The sequence below is a fragment of the Eulemur rufifrons genome, chromosome 19, assembly GCF_041146395.1.
Source record: "Eulemur rufifrons isolate Redbay chromosome 19, OSU_ERuf_1, whole genome shotgun sequence".
Taxonomy (NCBI): domain Eukaryota; kingdom Metazoa; phylum Chordata; class Mammalia; order Primates; family Lemuridae; genus Eulemur; species Eulemur rufifrons.
In genome coordinates, this window is record NC_091001.1 from 100,548,792 (window position 1) to 100,566,582 (window position 17,791).

The 17,791-nt window shown below is 35.0% G+C and overlaps 1 protein-coding gene across 2 annotated transcripts in view; it reads left to right on the forward strand.

Annotated features, from left to right (window-relative positions):
• LDAH (lipid droplet associated hydrolase) overlaps positions 1-17,791 on the forward strand; it is a 107,596-nt gene that overhangs the window by 12,639 nt on the left and 77,166 nt on the right. For both annotated transcript variants that reach the window (XM_069494343.1, XM_069494344.1), the window contains exons 3-4: positions 919-1,062; positions 16,211-16,380. In XM_069494343.1, the coding sequence (XP_069350444.1) occupies positions 919-1,062; positions 16,211-16,380 (314 nt within the window). The remainder of the gene's footprint in view (positions 1-918; positions 1,063-16,210; positions 16,381-17,791) is intronic.

Here is a 17,791-nt window from a genome sequence, read left to right on the forward strand (position 1 = left end):
CTCATTTCAAGATGACTATATGTTTATTTTAGAACATTTATTTATTCTGAGATTTGGCAACTGGGTCACTTGTGACTTTTGCTAGATCACTGTCAGTAGAATGTTGGGGTAGATGCTTGTTTGCAGATTCGAAGTTACTTTTTAAGTTGTGAGGTTGGACGTATATGTTTATAATCCATTTGGGGTTCTTCTGTGAACTCCCAGTTTGAAACTCTTGCCCATTTTTCAATTGTTATCCATGTTTTTCTTAACGATTTGTAAAAGCTTTTTATTTTAAAGTAAAATTGTTTTGTCTCTCGTACATAGCAAGAATTGTTCCTGGTTTGTCTTTTAACATCATTTACAATGTTCACTTGGTTATACATTTCACTGTATTTCTACTCTACAGATGTATTAGATTGAATCTTTTTGAAAAGATAATCTATTTTTTGTTTCTCTGAAGCAAACCCATGTCAAAAATACCTTCTGTATACACACAAGATAAATCTGCCTGTATTTTTTGGTGGTCTTCTCCTCCAAAGGATCAAACTGTACATCTGTTTACTACATAAGTACTTGTGATAAGTGACAAGAAAACAGTAGACTCCTTAAAGTTCTCTTTGTGTGTACCTCTTACTCTGTTTTGGCTGCCTGTTTTAGTTTTCATGCAGTGTGATAACTGAGCATGATCAAATCTTGAGGTCCCTTCTAGGCAGTGTTAATGATTTTAGGCTTTATCTGGATAACAATGGGAAGCCACTGAAGAGTATTTAAATGGGGTACTTCAGTGACTTTATTTGAAGTTTGAAGCTGTCTCTCTCTGGATACTCTGAAGAATTCAGAGGAGAGTGTGAGGAGAAATAGACCCTTCTTTTCCAATCTGCACATCATCTTATGTGGGTTTATTGCTTTGATTAAGGCCTGTGTTTCTTTTCTTAGGTAACCCAGGTTTTCCCACCTTCTATGTGCCATTTGCAAAGGCTTTATATTCTTTGACAAACAGACGCTTTCCAGTTTGGATTATCAGTCATGCTGGGCATGCCATGGCCCCCAAAGACAAGAAGATTCTTACAACATTGGAGGGTATGTCCTTGTTAACATCTGCTTTCTTTTACAGTGAGTGGATGTTCATTGTTCTAGAAAGCCTGCTAAGGTTAACAGTTACATCAGTGGAAACCTCTGCTTGTGGCATTAGGTACATGGTGCCATATTTTGGTAATTTTAAGGTTTTTAGAAATATTTTAACTCTTCTGCAGGTGATTGTCTATAGAATTTGGGTAGATCAAACAATCTATGACTTACCTTCTTAGTTTACCAATTAGTGATCAACTTTTTGTTTTTTGATCACATGTTATTTTTCCAGAGTTGTAATAGGAGGAATGGTGGAGAAAAAGTGTTGTAAGACATGCTCTTTACTCTAAAGAAGTTTTCTTTTTCATGTTTAGGGAATAATTAAGTGACAGACTCTGGCCTGCTGATCATGTAGATACCTAAGAAATAAACAAAGGAGAAAACACAGTGTGGGTTAGAAAAGACTGTGTGGAGTAGGGTTTCTTAGTTTGGGCCACTATAGCAGAATACCATAGACTAGTAGCTCATAAACAATAGAAATGTCTTTCTCATGGTTTCTTGAGACTGGGAAGTCCAATATCAAGGGACTGGCAAATTTAGTGTCTGATAAGGACCTAATTCATACATGGCATTCTTCTTTCTGTGTCCTGTCATGGTGGAGAGACGAAGTAAGCTCTCTTGGGACTCTTATAAGGGCATTAGTACCATTCATGAGGGCTGCACCCTCATGACCCCATCCAATTCTAATTACCTCCCAAAGACCCTGCCTCTTAATACCATCACATTTGGAGGTGGGATTTCAGCATAAGAATTTTAGGGGGTTACAGACATTTAGACCATAACAGGGAGATTTGACAGTTGAGTAGGATTTGGATTTGTAGGGTGGAGGAGAGTACAGAGGTATAACAGGCAGAAGAAGTAGCATAGAAGGGTGTGAGATTTGGTGGGCATGTTACTGCTATGCAGGGCCAGTTTGAGAGGACTTTGAAAGCCGGGAAGAAAGCCAGGACTCCATGTGGTACACTGCTGCATAGCTTTTAAATGGCAGATATAATACATATTTTAACTTATGGGAATTCTAGCATGTTCACATTTCTAAAATATAAAAAATGAGAGAGAAAAAGAAAAACATAATTTAAATTCTATTCAAGGGCATTCTGTCCTAAGAGGTCCCCCTTAGTTAATCTGAGGTGAGAGAGGGTGGCTGTGGCTTCATTGCGTAGTTTGCTCCTGGTTCTTGAATGTTTCTCCTGTGGCATAAGCATCTTTTTATACTTACCGAGCTTCTAAGTTTTAAAGATATAGTATTATAAAGTTACATTTGTATGCTTTGTTATTATATATTCATGATTCTTTTAGACATTGATGTACAAGTTTGAATATACAAAAGCCTGTACTCTATGAATGATCTAAGTAAATGATATTCAAGGCTAGTTTTGATTATGTTTATTTTTAACTGTGTATTCTGACTTCAGCCTCTGGCCACCATATCAGATATAATGTTTTTGTTTCTATTTTAAAATTTGAATATAGTGACAATAAATATGATTTCATATGTGAACTCTTCTGAACACCCTCTAAAGAAGATTAATTTATTAATCTATTATTAATGTGGATAAATGTTCCATGTCAGATAAACAATATCAATTTATCTAGTTTTATATACTTTTTAACCTTATATTTTAGCACCAGGGAGTAATGTACAATTAGCACCCTTTTAGCACCAGGGAGTAATGTACAATTTATTTATTTTCAAAATGGATTAGCTTTCTTTATTGTATTTTTATATTAAAAAGTTATATGTGCTTAGTATTTAAAAATTAAGACAATATGGAAAACTGTGAATAAAAAAGTAAAAAAATTCATTGTTCTATAATTTAAAAGTTGAAAAGGAATGCTAAAACTTCATAATGTTTTGTTTTAATTATGCTTAAACATTTTCAACCCCAAGTCAAACAAACATTAACACCTTGGCACTGACAGATGAGAGTTTCCAATGCCTTTAACACTTTGTGCAATAGCTCAGGGGTTTTCTCCAGGCTGAAGTAAGCATCTGGGAACTAGAGCATGAAGGAGTATATTTTTGTGCTTTTTTTCCCCCCTATGACAATGTAATGATGAAGTGTGTACCTTAAACCATAGTAAAACAGTTACATTTGAATGTTTAGGTTTTTTTCCCCACAACATTTATTTTCTTCTTATTACCTATTCAGAAATTTTAGTTGGCATATGTTATGCACCAAGAAAATATTTAGTATAGAATGATTTTAAAAACAAATGTGGACTTCCAGTTTTAGCTCTGACGTGTAAAGTTTGGAATTCATCCCTTCTGTCCACACAACATGAAAAAACTGAACAAACTGAAAATCATGGTTTTTCTTAGACCTATCAGAGAATTGAGGTCACAGGACAAACTGCCACCTAACATCTGGAGAGAAAGGGGAATACAGTGAGGATCAGCTAACCTGAAGCAGAAGATACTAGAGCCATAGCCGGTAGCATACGTAAATGGTCATTTTGATGAACTGCTGGAGGTACAGTGCAGACTATTTTGAGAGTGAGAAACTTCTGTAAGCTTTGTTTTCGGGACTATCCCATTTTCATCGGTATTACCTCCAGGAACCCCATCAGGTTCTTTTGTGAAAATCTGTGAAAAATCCCCTAGAGTTTTTGTCAGGGGTGGAAGAAAAGTAACTATTTTGTAGTATGCCCAAAGCATTCTTAATAACAAAGGTCTACTTTTCAAGGGAAAAAGACCACCAGAGCCTTATCTAACCTGGGGGAAGGGCAGTTAGCCAACTCCAGCCTCCTTCTAACCTTCCTGTCTCACATACTTGAGGAAGAAAAAAAGGTGACAAACATTTTAGAACAGCGGTCTCCAACCTTTTTGGCACCAGGGACTGGTTTCATGTAAGATAATTTTTCCATGGGACAGGTGTGGGGGTGAGATGGGGGGAAGGGATGCGAGTGGTGGGAGTGGCTGTAAATACAGATGAAGCTTAGCTAGCTCACCTGCTGCTCACTTCCTGCTGTGTGGCCTGGTTCCTAACAGGCCACAGACCAGTGCTGGTCTGCGGCCCAGGGGTTGGGGACCGCAGCTTTAGAAGATCACAGCACAGAGACTCAGGCCCACTGAAAGACTGAGATTTAATCAAAAAGTTATAAGAAGCTTTCCTCCCCCATAATTTACTACCATATCAACAGGTCTCCAGTATAGTAAAAGTGGATCACAACTGTAAGAGCCGCAAGACACAAACTCTGCTTAAATACTTTGTAGGGAAAACCAAAGATAATAGGGAAGAAAAACACAAGGACACTACAGGAAACTGAAGCATCTGGCACCTATAGGTACAGCAAACATTAAACACAGCCCAGCTTCTAGCCACATTAACATAAAGCCTCACACTAAGGGTCTGTTTACCTCAGTTCCTATTACCCAATAACATCACATCCAGCTTTAAACAAAAAAATCATAAGACATTGTTAAAGGCAAGAAAAACCAGTCTGAAGAGACAAAGCAAGCATTAGAGCCAGATTCAGATATATACTTATTGCTGATTTTGGAATCATTAGATAGCAATTTAAAATAACTGTAATTATTATGTGGAGGACTCTAATGGAAAAAGTAGCATGCAAGAACAGATGGGTAATGCAAGCAGAGAACTGGAAACTCTTAAGAAACAAGCAAAAGGAAATAGTAGAAAATACTGTAACAAAAATGAAAAATGCCTTCAAGAGGCTCACCAGTAGTCTGGACACAGCTGAGAAAAGAATCATTGAGTTTAAAAATAGGTCAATAGACATTTTCCAAACTGAAATGCAAAGAGGAAAAAATAATAATAGTAGAAAAGAGTAGAATATCCAAGAACTGGGACAATTTAAAAAGATGTAACATATGCATAATTAGAATACCAGATGGAGAAGAAAGAGAGAATGGAGGAGAAATAGTTGAAGTACTTACTGAATTACTTAATGCCAGACACAAAACACAGCTCCTGGAAGCTCAGAGAACACTAGGGTAAGAAAATACTAAAAGTCTATACCTAGGTGTGTCATACTTACATTGCAGGAAACCAAAGACAGAGAAAATCTTGAAAGAGGGCAGGAAAAAGAACACCTTATCTAGAGAAGAACAAAGATGAAAATTACAGGGAACTTTTTGTCAGAAACCATTCAAGCAAGAAGAGAATGGAGTGAAATATTTAGTGTTGAAAGAAAAATACCACCAACCTAAATTTCTGTATCTAGTAAAATTATCATTCGAAAGTAGTGGCAAAATAAGTTTAGTTTTCTTATTCTAAATTAATCTGATAGCTGTTCAAAGTAATAAAAGTAACAATGTACTGGGTGATTATAATATTTGGATAAGTGAAATGAATGCCAGCAATGTTACAAGAAATGAAAGAGGAGAATTGTGAATATTCAGTATAATGTACCTGGACTAAGGTGAAGTGATGTAACATTACTTAAAATGGATTTAATTAAGTATATGTGGCAAATTTTAGGAAAATACTAAAAAAAAAAAAAAAAAATTTAAGAACTATAATTAAGAAGAGAGAAAATAGGATCATATAAAATATTTAATTAAAGCTAAAGAAAGTAGAAGAGAGGAAGATAAAAAAGAAACAAAGAATAAGTGTAACAAATAGAAAACATTTATAAACATGATAGATATTAATTCAACTGTATCAGTAATCCCTTTAAATGTGAATAGTGTAAATACACCAATTAAGAGACATAGACTATTAGAGTGGATTAAAAGAAGATCTAACTGTACATTGTCTACAAGAAACCCACTTTAAATGTAAAGATGTGGATAGATTACAAGTACAGGTTTGTCCAAAGATATATCACAGTAGCACTAATCAAAAGAAAGCTAGAATAGCTATTTTAATTTTAGACCAAGTGGACTTCAAAACCAGGAAAATGTCAGGGATAAAGAGGGACGTTACATAATGTTAACAGGATCAGTTCTACAAGGAAATACAAGAGTCCCACGTACCTAACAACAGAGGTCAAAATGCCTGAGGTAAAACTGATGGACTGTAAGGTGAAATAGACAAATGTATTATAACTGGAAATTTCAGCACTCATTTTTTTGTAATTGATAGATCCAGCAAACAGAAAGCCAATAATGATATAGTTGAACTGAACAGTACCATCAATCAGCTTGATCAAATTGACATTTATAGAGGACTTAATCCAACAACAGCAGAATACATATTCTTCTCAAGCTTACATGGAACATTCACCAAGACAGACCACATTCTGGGCCATAAAACACACCTGAACAAACTTAAAAGAGTATAAATCATACAAAGTATGCTCTTAGACCACAATGGAATTAAACTAGAAATCAACAACAAAAACATACCTAAGAAATCTTAGATATTTAGAAATTAAACAACACACTTCTAAATAACACATGGGTCAATGAAGGTTCAAGAGTAATTTAAAAATATTTTGAACTAAAGAGTGTAAAAACAACTTATAAAAATTTATGAGATATAGCAAAAGTAGTGCTTAGAAGGAAATTGATAGCATTGACTGCATATATTATAAAAGAAGGAAGATCCAAAATCAGTAATCTAATCTTCCACTTTAGGAAGCTAAAGAAGGACCGTTTAGGCCTAAATCAAACAGAAGAAAAGAAATGATAAAAATGAAAACACAAATCTATGAAATTGAGAACAAGGAATCAGTAGAAACACAAATCTATGAAGTTGAGAACAAGGAATCAGTAGAAAAAAATCAACAAAACCAAAAGCTATTTCTTTGAAAAGACAAATAAAGTTAATAAACTTATAGCCAGGGTAACACAGGGGGATAAAAGAAAAGACACAAATTACCAATATCAGAAATGAAAGAAGAGTCAGCACTACTGATTTTATAGATATTAAAAGGACAATAAACTTAGATGAAATCGACCAATTTCTTGAAAGACACAAACTCCCAAAAGTCATACAGGAAAAATAATCTGTATAGGCCTATATATATATGAAAGAAATTGAACCACAAAAGCTGGATAAGGATCATTCAAGAAAAGAAATTACAGGCTAATATTCCTAATGAACACAGATGCAGAAGTTCTCAATAGATTGCTAGCAGACTGAGTTCAACATCATGTTAAAAAGATCATAATCAAGTGGGATTTATCCCTGTGATGCAAGAATGATCAGCGTATGCAAATCACTAAATGTCATACCACATTAAACAGAATAAATGAAAAAAAATCATGTAATCTTTTCAATAGATGCAAAAAAACAGTTGACAAGATTTAACATTTTTTCATTATTAAAAACTTTCAACGAGTTTGGCATGGAAGAAATGTATTTCAACATAAGAAAGGCCATATATGACAAGCTCACAACTAACATCATATTCAACAGTGACAATTTGAAAGCTTTTCCTCTAAGATCAGGGTGCCCATGCTCACGACTTTTATTCAACATAGTACTGGAAGTCCTAGCCAGAGTAATTAGGCAAGAGAAAGAAATCAAAGGCATCTAAACTAGAAAGGAACAAGTTAAAATGTCTGTGTTTGCAGATGATATGATCTTGTATTAAATGTGTAGAAAAGACTTAATGACTCCACCAAAAATCTGTGAGAACTAATAAATGAATTCAGTAAACTTGCAGGATACAAAATCAACATATAAAAATCAGTTGCATTTCTATACACTAACAATAAAGCACATTTACAGCAGCATCAAAAATTTAAAAAGACAAATACCATGTCCTATCAATTATATGTAGAGTCTTATAAAGTTGAACTCATAGAAACAGAGTAGAATGATGATTGCCAGAGGCTGGGGAATAGGGGAAAGAGAGAAAAACTATAGAACAAAACCTCTTCTGAATATAGATGTAAAAATCCTCACAAAATATTGGCAAATTGAATCCAACAATGTATAAAATGAAATAAAAGCCACAACCAAGTGGAATGTATTCCAGGTATATGAAGTTGGTTTAGCATTTGAAAATCGTTTAATATAATCCATCACATCAACAGGCCAAAGAAGAAAACCATGTTGCATCAATTGAGGCAGAAAATACATTTGACAAAATATAATTCAGAGGGGAACTTCCTCAATTTGATATAGAATGTCTGCAAAAAACCTACAACTGACACAGTACTTAATAGTGACAAATTGGATGCTTTCCTCCTAAGATAGGGAACAGGCAAGAATGCCCCCTCTCACCACTCCTTTTCAACATCATACTGGAATTCATAGCTAGTGCAATAAGACAAGAAAAGGAATTGAAAGGCATACAGATTGGGAAGGAAGAAATAAAACTATCTTTGTTCACAGATGACAGTATTGTCTATGTAGGAAATCCCAAAGAATCAACAAATAAAACCTTTTGGAATTAATAAGCAATTACAGCAATATCACAGGATACAAGGTTAATATACAAAAGTCAATTGCTTTCCTATTTAGCAGCAATGAAAATTGGAATTTAAAATTAAGAACACTTTACATTAGAGCGAGGGTGTATTTTGAAAGGTACGCGAATATTGATTACTTAACAATGAAAGATTTTAAGAGCATTAATGAAATGAAACTGAACATACAAATTGTGTTGCCTTGATTAAAAACATCTATTTCTTGGTTGGATTTTACTCAAAACAACCACCACCACCAAAAAAAAATCTATTTCAACAACCGTCATATTGAATGAAATGTGACTGAAAGTGAATAAAATGTATAACAGATACTTGCTGTGCTGTGAAATATTATTAAAGAGACCTTTTTATTGTGTTATTTCTTTATATATGCCACAAATTAGCAGTTTAATACAATAGAGTTTCCTTCATCAGGAAGTTTATATGTCTGTTTAGAATGTGCTTTTGCTATCTTATGTTTGGAAAACGGAGCTGCTGAAAGAATTCTTCCTAGAAAACAAGCTCGTTTAATATGCTCAACTTCCAAAAGTTGCTGGCTGTCCTGGCCTGTTAATCTGAACTCTGGCAAGAGAAGAGGCAGCCAAAGACAAGGAGCTAGGAAGTGGTGCAAACACCGTCAAATACTAGTGAAGGATGATCCCTCTTCTTCTGTTGTGTTCAAACTTCTTAATAATGAGTAGCTAGTATGTCTTATTCTTATATTCCTACCTTGATGAGAAAAGCCATCCACAGTAGACAGAAGCTATACATTGAATTACTTAATCAGAACAAGATTGAGCAATCACAGTGAGCTATCTGAAGTCATGCTAAAGATGGAAACAGAACATGCTTAGTGAACAGAACATGAATAGCAACTTTGAAGGTTGAAAATGGTCTCGAAGGATCACCCTAGGTCAGGGGTTCTCAAACTTTGGCATGTATCAGAATCACCTGGAGGATTTATTAAAACATAGATGTCCTGGGACCACATTTTTGGAACCACTGCCCTAGATCTTCATCCATAAATGCTGATGAGGAAAACCAGTAGAAAGTATCTATTATGTGTCTGACTTTCTAGGAAATGTCTTTAATTCTTGTTTTACATTAACACCTTATTATGTATAACTTTACTTTGAGTATGCTTATTGCTGTTTGGGCTGCCTGTATACTATTGAGTTAATAACTTAGTAATTAGAGCCTGGGTTCTTTGCTATCTAATGAAAACAGTGCCATCTAGAGGCACTGGCCCAAAGGGTCACCACAAGGCCAAAGCAAGCTGTGGTTTCTGGAGGGGGTGTAAGGGCAACTTGTCATCATCAAGAATTTATTGACATCTTAGTAGGTTATTATGTGTGGTGCTTCAGGGGTATCAAAGAGACATGCCAGTCTTCACCTTGTAAGTTAGTGACTTTCTATCTGTGTTCTGAGTAGCCCAAAAGTTCTATGAAGGCTAAGTGGGGCTCTGGGCTTTACTAGCCCCTCATTCAACCAGAACAGTTCTACTTTCATCTGTTTTACATATTGGAGGTTATGTTTGCAAATGTATGCTATAATAGATTGCTTTGGATAGACAGGACAGATCTATTATTTGCCAACCAAGATTATTATCCTAAGGTACTGGTTTTCTGACATGCAAAATATGGTGTGAAAAAATATGTAATCATTGAGAAAAAAAGCATAAGCTATAACCACACATCAAATGTTGAAAGTATGTTTTGCTTTGTATTAGCACATTAAAATTATGAACAGTTGGAAATAATATTGTAATTGTACATTATCACAATTATAAATTGAATATAATTGGGAGAACAGATGTTCAACAATATCAGAGGGGATGATTCAAGAAAAAAAAACATGCGAAAAGAAAATTTAAGGAATTAGAAGTGTAAACTGGCTTTGATTTACTATAGAGTCAGCTTACTTGATGAGAAATACTATTTCAAGTCATTTATACAAAAAGTATAAAATAAAAGCTACAAATCATGCTGGTTTAGTTTTAGCAGATAAAAACATTACCTAAAAAAGTTATACAATCTTTCAACTAAATTATGAGTTTGAATGATGCTTGTTAAAAGAAATAATAAACTACTTGCACTGCAGTCCCCCAAAGAGAAAGAAACCAATGGAACTTTCTCTTTTGTCAGGACTGGGAATGGCAGAGGAACATGGGGGTAAGATGGGATGACTAGATGAGCTCAAGTCAGGGATAATCAGGCAATCAAATCTTAGGGCTCACAGTCCCTAGAAATGAGAGCAGCTAAGTCTCTAGGTTGGAAGAAGCAGAAAACCAAAGGACAGAGCAAGAGAGAAGTTAGGAATTAAGCAAGTCCCAGGGCAGACAGAGGCCTTAGCATTGAAGTTCTTGGGCTATAACAGACCAGATTGTGCTGCCCCTCTCTTTGCAATCAGTAGGTATCTTCTCACTGATCACAGAACAGAGTCCAGTGTGTCGTTCAGTGTCCTACTTCATCTAGACTCAACCTTTCTTTCTAACCTTATTGCTACTTCTTCCTATAACCACAAGTAGCCATAGAACTTAAGGCTGTTTCCAAAATAATGCCTTACACTTTTTATGCCTTTTGCTTTTATTGTTTGCTAAATGTATAACATATTCTCCATGCTGAATCTCTCTCCTGTTCCCATATTCTCCTGTTGAAGTCCTTAGCATATCATTGGTTTTAGTCAAGTGGAAAGCATAATTTGATGACCCTGGTTTTCACCATCTGTTTGGAGAATAATAATTAAAAATTATTTTATAATACATATGCTTAGGGTTTACAAAGGTTTTTTTTTTCCAAAGTCTTGCTCTGTTGTCCTAGGTAGAGTGCAGTGGCGTCATCATAGCTCACTGCAACCTGAAATTTCTGGGCTCAAGAGATCCTTCTGCCTCAGCTTCCCAAGTAGGTAGGACTGACTACAGGTGCCCTCCACCATGCCTGCCTAAGTTTTTGGTTTTGGTTTTTTTGAATCTTTAACAAAGCAGACAACAATATACACTGGGGAAAAGAATCCCTATTCAATAAATGGTGCTGTGAAAATTGGATAGCCACATGTAATTTTTCTAGTTTTGGTAGAGACAGGGTCTCGCTCTTGCTCAGGCTGCTCTCGAACTCCTGACCTCAAGCGATCCTCCTGCCTCAGCCTCCCAGAGTGCTAGGATTACAGATGTGAGCCACCATGCATGGCCAAATTTTTTTTAAGTATAGTAAGATAGCAATATTAAATAGAATGCTTATCAACCATCCCCTCAGCATGATGCCTACTTTGAGAGCTAACAGAGTTGCACCAGTTGTTAGGTACAGGGAACTTACAGAATTCTTAGGAAGCTGGGGCTGGATGAAGCCTAAACCATGAAAATGTACTTTCACATCAGCTTAGTAAACTAAGGGGACAGTTGCGAAAGGAAGGCCTTTTGGATCAGTGAGTTAAGCATAAAGAATTAGGGACCACAGTTCTCATCCAACTGCTTCACTGATGTTTAGCATGAACCTAGAAAGTCCTTTGAGGCTTCTCTATTCCATGGAGTAATAAAGAAATGAATGCTGGCTTTCCCAATAAAAATAGATGTAAGATATCTAGGAACAGCATATAAAAGCATTCCTATGTTTTTTAATCTATTTTGAGAAATTTTTAAAAACTTAGAAAAGTACAGTTATGTAATAGTCCAAGATTCTATTACTCACAATTGACTGTTAACACTGCCATAATTATTTCGATATTTTTTGTTAAAAGAATAAATGAAATGAGACAGTACAGGAAAGTTTTTGTCTTCTTTGTATCCCATTTCCAGTGCTACTATCATGAATTTACTTCATGTCTCTTTTTATGGTTTTTGTTATGTGTATGTATGATGAACAACATATGATTCTGTTTTGTGTGTTTTAAATTTAAGGAGTGAACTATATTTTCATCTTGCTCAAAGCATTCTTTATGAAATATTGTTTCTAGCCTTTTAATTTTCACATGCAAGTTGTTTAGTTAAAATTATTATTAAGATACAGCTTTGGAGTAATGATGAAGCCCAGGATGAAAGAGTTTAGTAGTTGAGCAGTTCTGGTGTGAGATGTCAAGAGTTACTGTCTGCAGACTCAGAGGCTCATATAGTGCCAATCTCCAATCTTGTCCATTCTGTAGACTGACTTGTGATTATAGTTTGGTGAAAATAGTTAAACTTATGCATTTATATTCAATGTGTAGCTAGATACACATATATGGGAATAATAGTTAAATATATGGTTAAATTTAGACTGGTATGCATGGATTCAAATACGTAGTTAAATGTATACATTTATAGTAATGTGCATGTAGTAAAGAATATCTTCTAGTTATTTATCTTGGGTAGTTTGGAGAAAAGTAAAGTACTTTTTATAAATCCAAAGGGGCATTATCTTTCTGTTGTGATCCAATAAAACTTTGTTCTTTTCTCAAGCAAAATGCTTGAGATACTTTAGCATTTTATAATTGTGTTTTTATCCATGTCTATTTCCTCTTACTAGACTGTGGCCTTCTTGAAAGCAAGAGTTATATATAATATAATATAATATAAAATATAATATATATTATATTTTTATCTGTATTTTCAGTATTACCAAGGCCCAGTTAGTTACTATTTTCTGTCAGAGTAGTCAATTTAGTTCATATAAAATGAAAGAAAATAATAGTTATCAGATTTACCCATGTCGTGAGGCTATAAGGGATGCATAATATCTTGATTTAAAATTGACAACAATTTTAATAAGTGGAGCATTGAATTTGAACAATTAGATGAAAAGTAAATGTGAAGTACTAGTATTATTTAATTTCTCTATGAACTACTTCAGAACAGGTTCTATATACCTTTTGCAATAAACTCTAGAATTGAGAGATGAGCTGTGAAGTGAATCCAATAGAGATGAATCTAAGAAATAGGCTCAGGTTCTCAGAGGGAATTGTCAGTATCATATTTAGGACCATTTATTGGTAATGATATGGTGAATTGGATTATCTGTCAATTCAGACAGTTCTCAGTTTCAAAACAGATTGCCTTCCAAATGTGCTTAGTTGATTGTAACTTGGAGTACATTTTCCCTATAAGAAGAATGGTATAAATGATTTCCATATTATCATTCTCCTGATTTTGATACAATTGAATGTAATTTTTACTACATTTTATGGAGAGTAAGTTGATAATTACTAGCCTTTTTTCAGAGTATATTAAAATAATAGGAGTGAAAATACATAGTCAAGCATATAGTCTCTTAACCTTTCGTTTTTGCTAGCAAAATAATGTCTAGTATTTTATGTGCTAGTAAAATTAAAAAATGATAAAGCACATTTAAAATTTCTATCATTGTTTATTTATAGAAAGTACTTTTTCCATTAATCTCATTACTTTAGTAAATACTAACACATAATGTGTGTATCTTGGAAATCTACTAGGCAGTTCCCAGAGGTAAAGTCAGATCTACTTCTGAAATATTCTGAATTATAATGCTCATTAAAGTTTATCTGAAACATAATGTTTTAGGACCTTATTAATGGTGTCAGTGAAATTTTAAAATGTTTACTGCATTTAGCTCATTTTCCTTATCTTTGGTCTAACCATGTAAATGTTCTTGGTGTATTTTGAGGAGAGGACTTAAATGACAAGAATTGAAATGACAGCAATCATAGCTTTTATTTATCAGTTTATACCGGACACTTAAGAGCTCTAAGAGGCTAGCATTATTATTTCTATTTTATTTTTTTTTATTTTATTATTTTTTTTATGAGCCTATTTCTATTTTATATATGAGTAAACTAAAGCCCAGGTTAAAGGATTTGCCCAAGTCACACAGTTAGAGGAGTGCTGAGCTGGGGTTTAGACCCAGACTTATCTTATCTCCAATGCCCTTGATTTTTGTTCTACACCTACTATACCAGTGAAAGGAAGACTTGGACATTTTGAAACACTATGTATTTTGAAAAAGAACTCAGTAATCAAATATTATTGGTATCATGGAATGATTTGATCACTTTTGGATAGAGTGATTTGAGAAGCAGGGTAGAAACTATTCAAACCTGTGTGTAATATTTAATGAATAAAAATGTGAATTTCGAGTCAGGTTTCAGATTCTATCTCTTCCCCATTCTGTTTTATGCGGAACTTCCTTCTTAAGTAGAGAATGAATTCTGGGCTGACCAGGGAAGAAGGGTTAGGGCAGAACATGTCTTACCTGGGAGATACTAGTACCTCGGAAATGAGAAGTAAGCCTCATTGACTCAATTAAAAGCTTTACAATAACTGTGTCTGACTTTGGGGAACAGAGATAAGCAAGACATGAAGTGTAAACTAGGAGCAAATAGGAGTAGTAGTGTGAGATAAACAGATGTGTGGAAACTGAGAGGAAGGCTACTTTACTCCCCACATAATGAATCACAAAAAGGCTTCTCAGAGGAGATAACACTTGCTGCAAGTATGAAGAATGATTAGGATTTAGACTAGCCAGGGGAGATTAGCACTGAAGGAAAAAATGTACAGACAAAACTGAAGAGCAGTCCTTCATAATGAATTTGGGGTGCCTTTTTAATGAGCCACACAGATTATAATTTATATCAATACCTTTCAGGAGTCATGAGAGCAAGAAATTTAGTGTTCCGGTGATTCAAATTTTAGAAAGCAGTTGACTACCTTGTGATGTTTTGAAATATTTCACCCTGTTATTAGGTTGTGTGTATGTTCACGGGGAAAACCTGTTGAAGTTTTCTATGCTTATACAGTATTAGAGCTGGCAGCATCCTTAGAAATCATCTAGTCAGTTCATGTTTTCACTCAATAATATTTACTGTGTACTAGTCACAGAGGACACAGATGAAAAGATGGACCTTGCCTTCAAGGAACTAACAGCCTAAGAGAGGTAATAAACATATAAATAGACAATTTACAAGTTTGATGAAAGTGCTATGATGAAAGAGTCAAGTATTGTTTAAGTACAGAGGAGGGCTCATTCATTTTTCTTGAGTATTCACCCGGTAAAGTTTTAATTACATCTTAAAAAATCTAGAAAACAATTTATTTGTAACAATAAGAGAGGATATTTCAAGTCAGGGCTGTGCTGGTTAAAAGGAACAGTTTATAACATTTCTACTTAAATTTTTCAGTCCAAGTTCTTAAGCAAACAAAGATTATCTAAAATAATGAAGGAGTCATTGACTTGGAAAGTCATGGACTTTCTTAGTTGTCTATTAATGATATAAGTTAGCCTGAACCAGTGGTTCTCAGTGTGTGGTCCTGGGATCAGCACATCAACATCTCCTGGAAACTTAGAAATGCAAATTGTCAGCCCTCAACCCAGACCAACTGAATCAGAAACTCTGGTGGCGGGACCCAACAATCTGTTTCAATAAGCCTTCCAGGGAATTCTGGTGCATGCTCAAGTTTGAGAACCACTGGCCTAAGCTAACATTACTTCATTGAATAGTCGAAAGCTCTTGGGCTTTGAGGACAAAAAGACCTGGATTTGAATGTCACCTCTCCCACTTAATAGGTCTGTGACTGTTAGTCTGTAACCATGTCTATGAGCATTGGGATTTTCACCTATAAAATGAAGGTATTGATGATAATACTTTCTTTCCAAGGTTGTTGTGTGAGGATTGATTAATATAAATTGAGTGCCTAATACTATAGCTGGCACACTGTAGACTTTTGAAGAATGGTAACTACTACATCATTTTTGTGTTCATTTTTAAAGATATTTTTACAGTGTGATTACTTTCACTTACTGAATGAAAATATGCTCATATCTTTGCTTTTAGATCCAAATGCTCAAGAAATTACGGATATCTATGGACTGAGTGGTCAAGTAGAACACAAACTAGCTTTCCTGAGAACTCATGTGCCAAAGGAAATGAAGCTTGTGCTCATTGGCCATTCAGTAGGCTGCTATCTTTCTCTCAAGATGTTGAAGCGTGACCCTGAGCTCCCAGTAAGTACGCCGTAGGGGGTGACTGTGGGTGCTTGATTATGTACCTGCACAGATCCTCCTCAGCTTGCCTTTGCCTTTTTGTCTCTCGTTTACTTGATAAATAGAACTGAGAAGGAGATATTTGGAAACTGCCTTTGTCCTTATGTCCATATTACCATGGGCTTGCGTGAGTGCACGTTCATGCAGTTCCCGTAATGTTCCAAAGAGTAATGCTGAAGGAGATAGGAATTTTCTAAATGAATGCCTTTGGATCTTAGGTTATCCTGAGTTCTTATGTTACATATCACTTGCTGTCTTTTTTAAAAAGGAATATTGAAGACCTAGACAAGAATCTTTCTTTTTTGGGAGAGTATTTTACAAATATTCATGCCTACTTTCAAAAGGAAGGAAATGTATTATATCATCATCACCATTGTTCGTAGGCAAATAGCTATCTTTATGGAATACTAAATCTTTAATTCATAAGTCTGGATCCTTACCTGTTCTATAGCCTGGCTACCTTTTTGAGACACACATTTATTCATTTATTCACAAATACTTATTGGGTGCCACTGTGTGCCAGATATTAAATGAAGCACTAGAGACACAAAGACCTATTAAAAGTGCCCAGGAAAGCGAGTGAACTACAAGGGATTTAAAACAAAGCAAAAACTTAGGCTTTCACTAACATGTCCCATTGAAATGACCCATTGAATGATTGCGATTCACAGGATAATTTATTTCTTCATTCAACAAACATATATTAAGCCCTTGCCATGTGTTAGGCACTGTGCTGTGTTTTCAGGATATCCCAGTGAATAAGACAGTCTTTGAGGTAAGAGAGCCTGGAGTCTAGTGGAGGAGACAGACTAACCAGTAGGTGTGATACCAGCTGTCTTGTGTAAGTACAGGGTGTGTGGGAGCGTGGAGTGCTGTTTAATCGAGTAATCAAGTCAAGATAGGAAGTATGGCCTCTCTGTCCTAGGATTTTGACTTCTCTCACTCCATGTGATAAAAAATCTCTAATGGGGTATTAGAGCTCACTAGGTGTTTGCCGCTTTTCCCGCCAGCTTTACATGCTTACTTCTTACAATTGCCCTTGGAAAAAATACAACTGTAGCCTCCTTGGCTATGATTTATAATACCAAGTGTAGGCTTTTAATTTTCTCTTATTGAGTATAAGAAAATGTATTTTTCATTTTAAATGTGAATTCAATAAATTGAAGATTGTACTCTATTCACTGTATTATTGCTTCTATTAATACTCTGTTGGGTTTTTTTCCTTAGATAAAGCATCTTAATCAGAAAGCAAGCTTTATTTTTGCTTTTAGCATTTTGCATGGCTTCTGATCTCTTTTGTGCCTTTGAAATCTCTTCTGATACTAGGTTATGTGGTTACATCCTTACAGTGTTAAGCCCTTTCTCTTAGTGG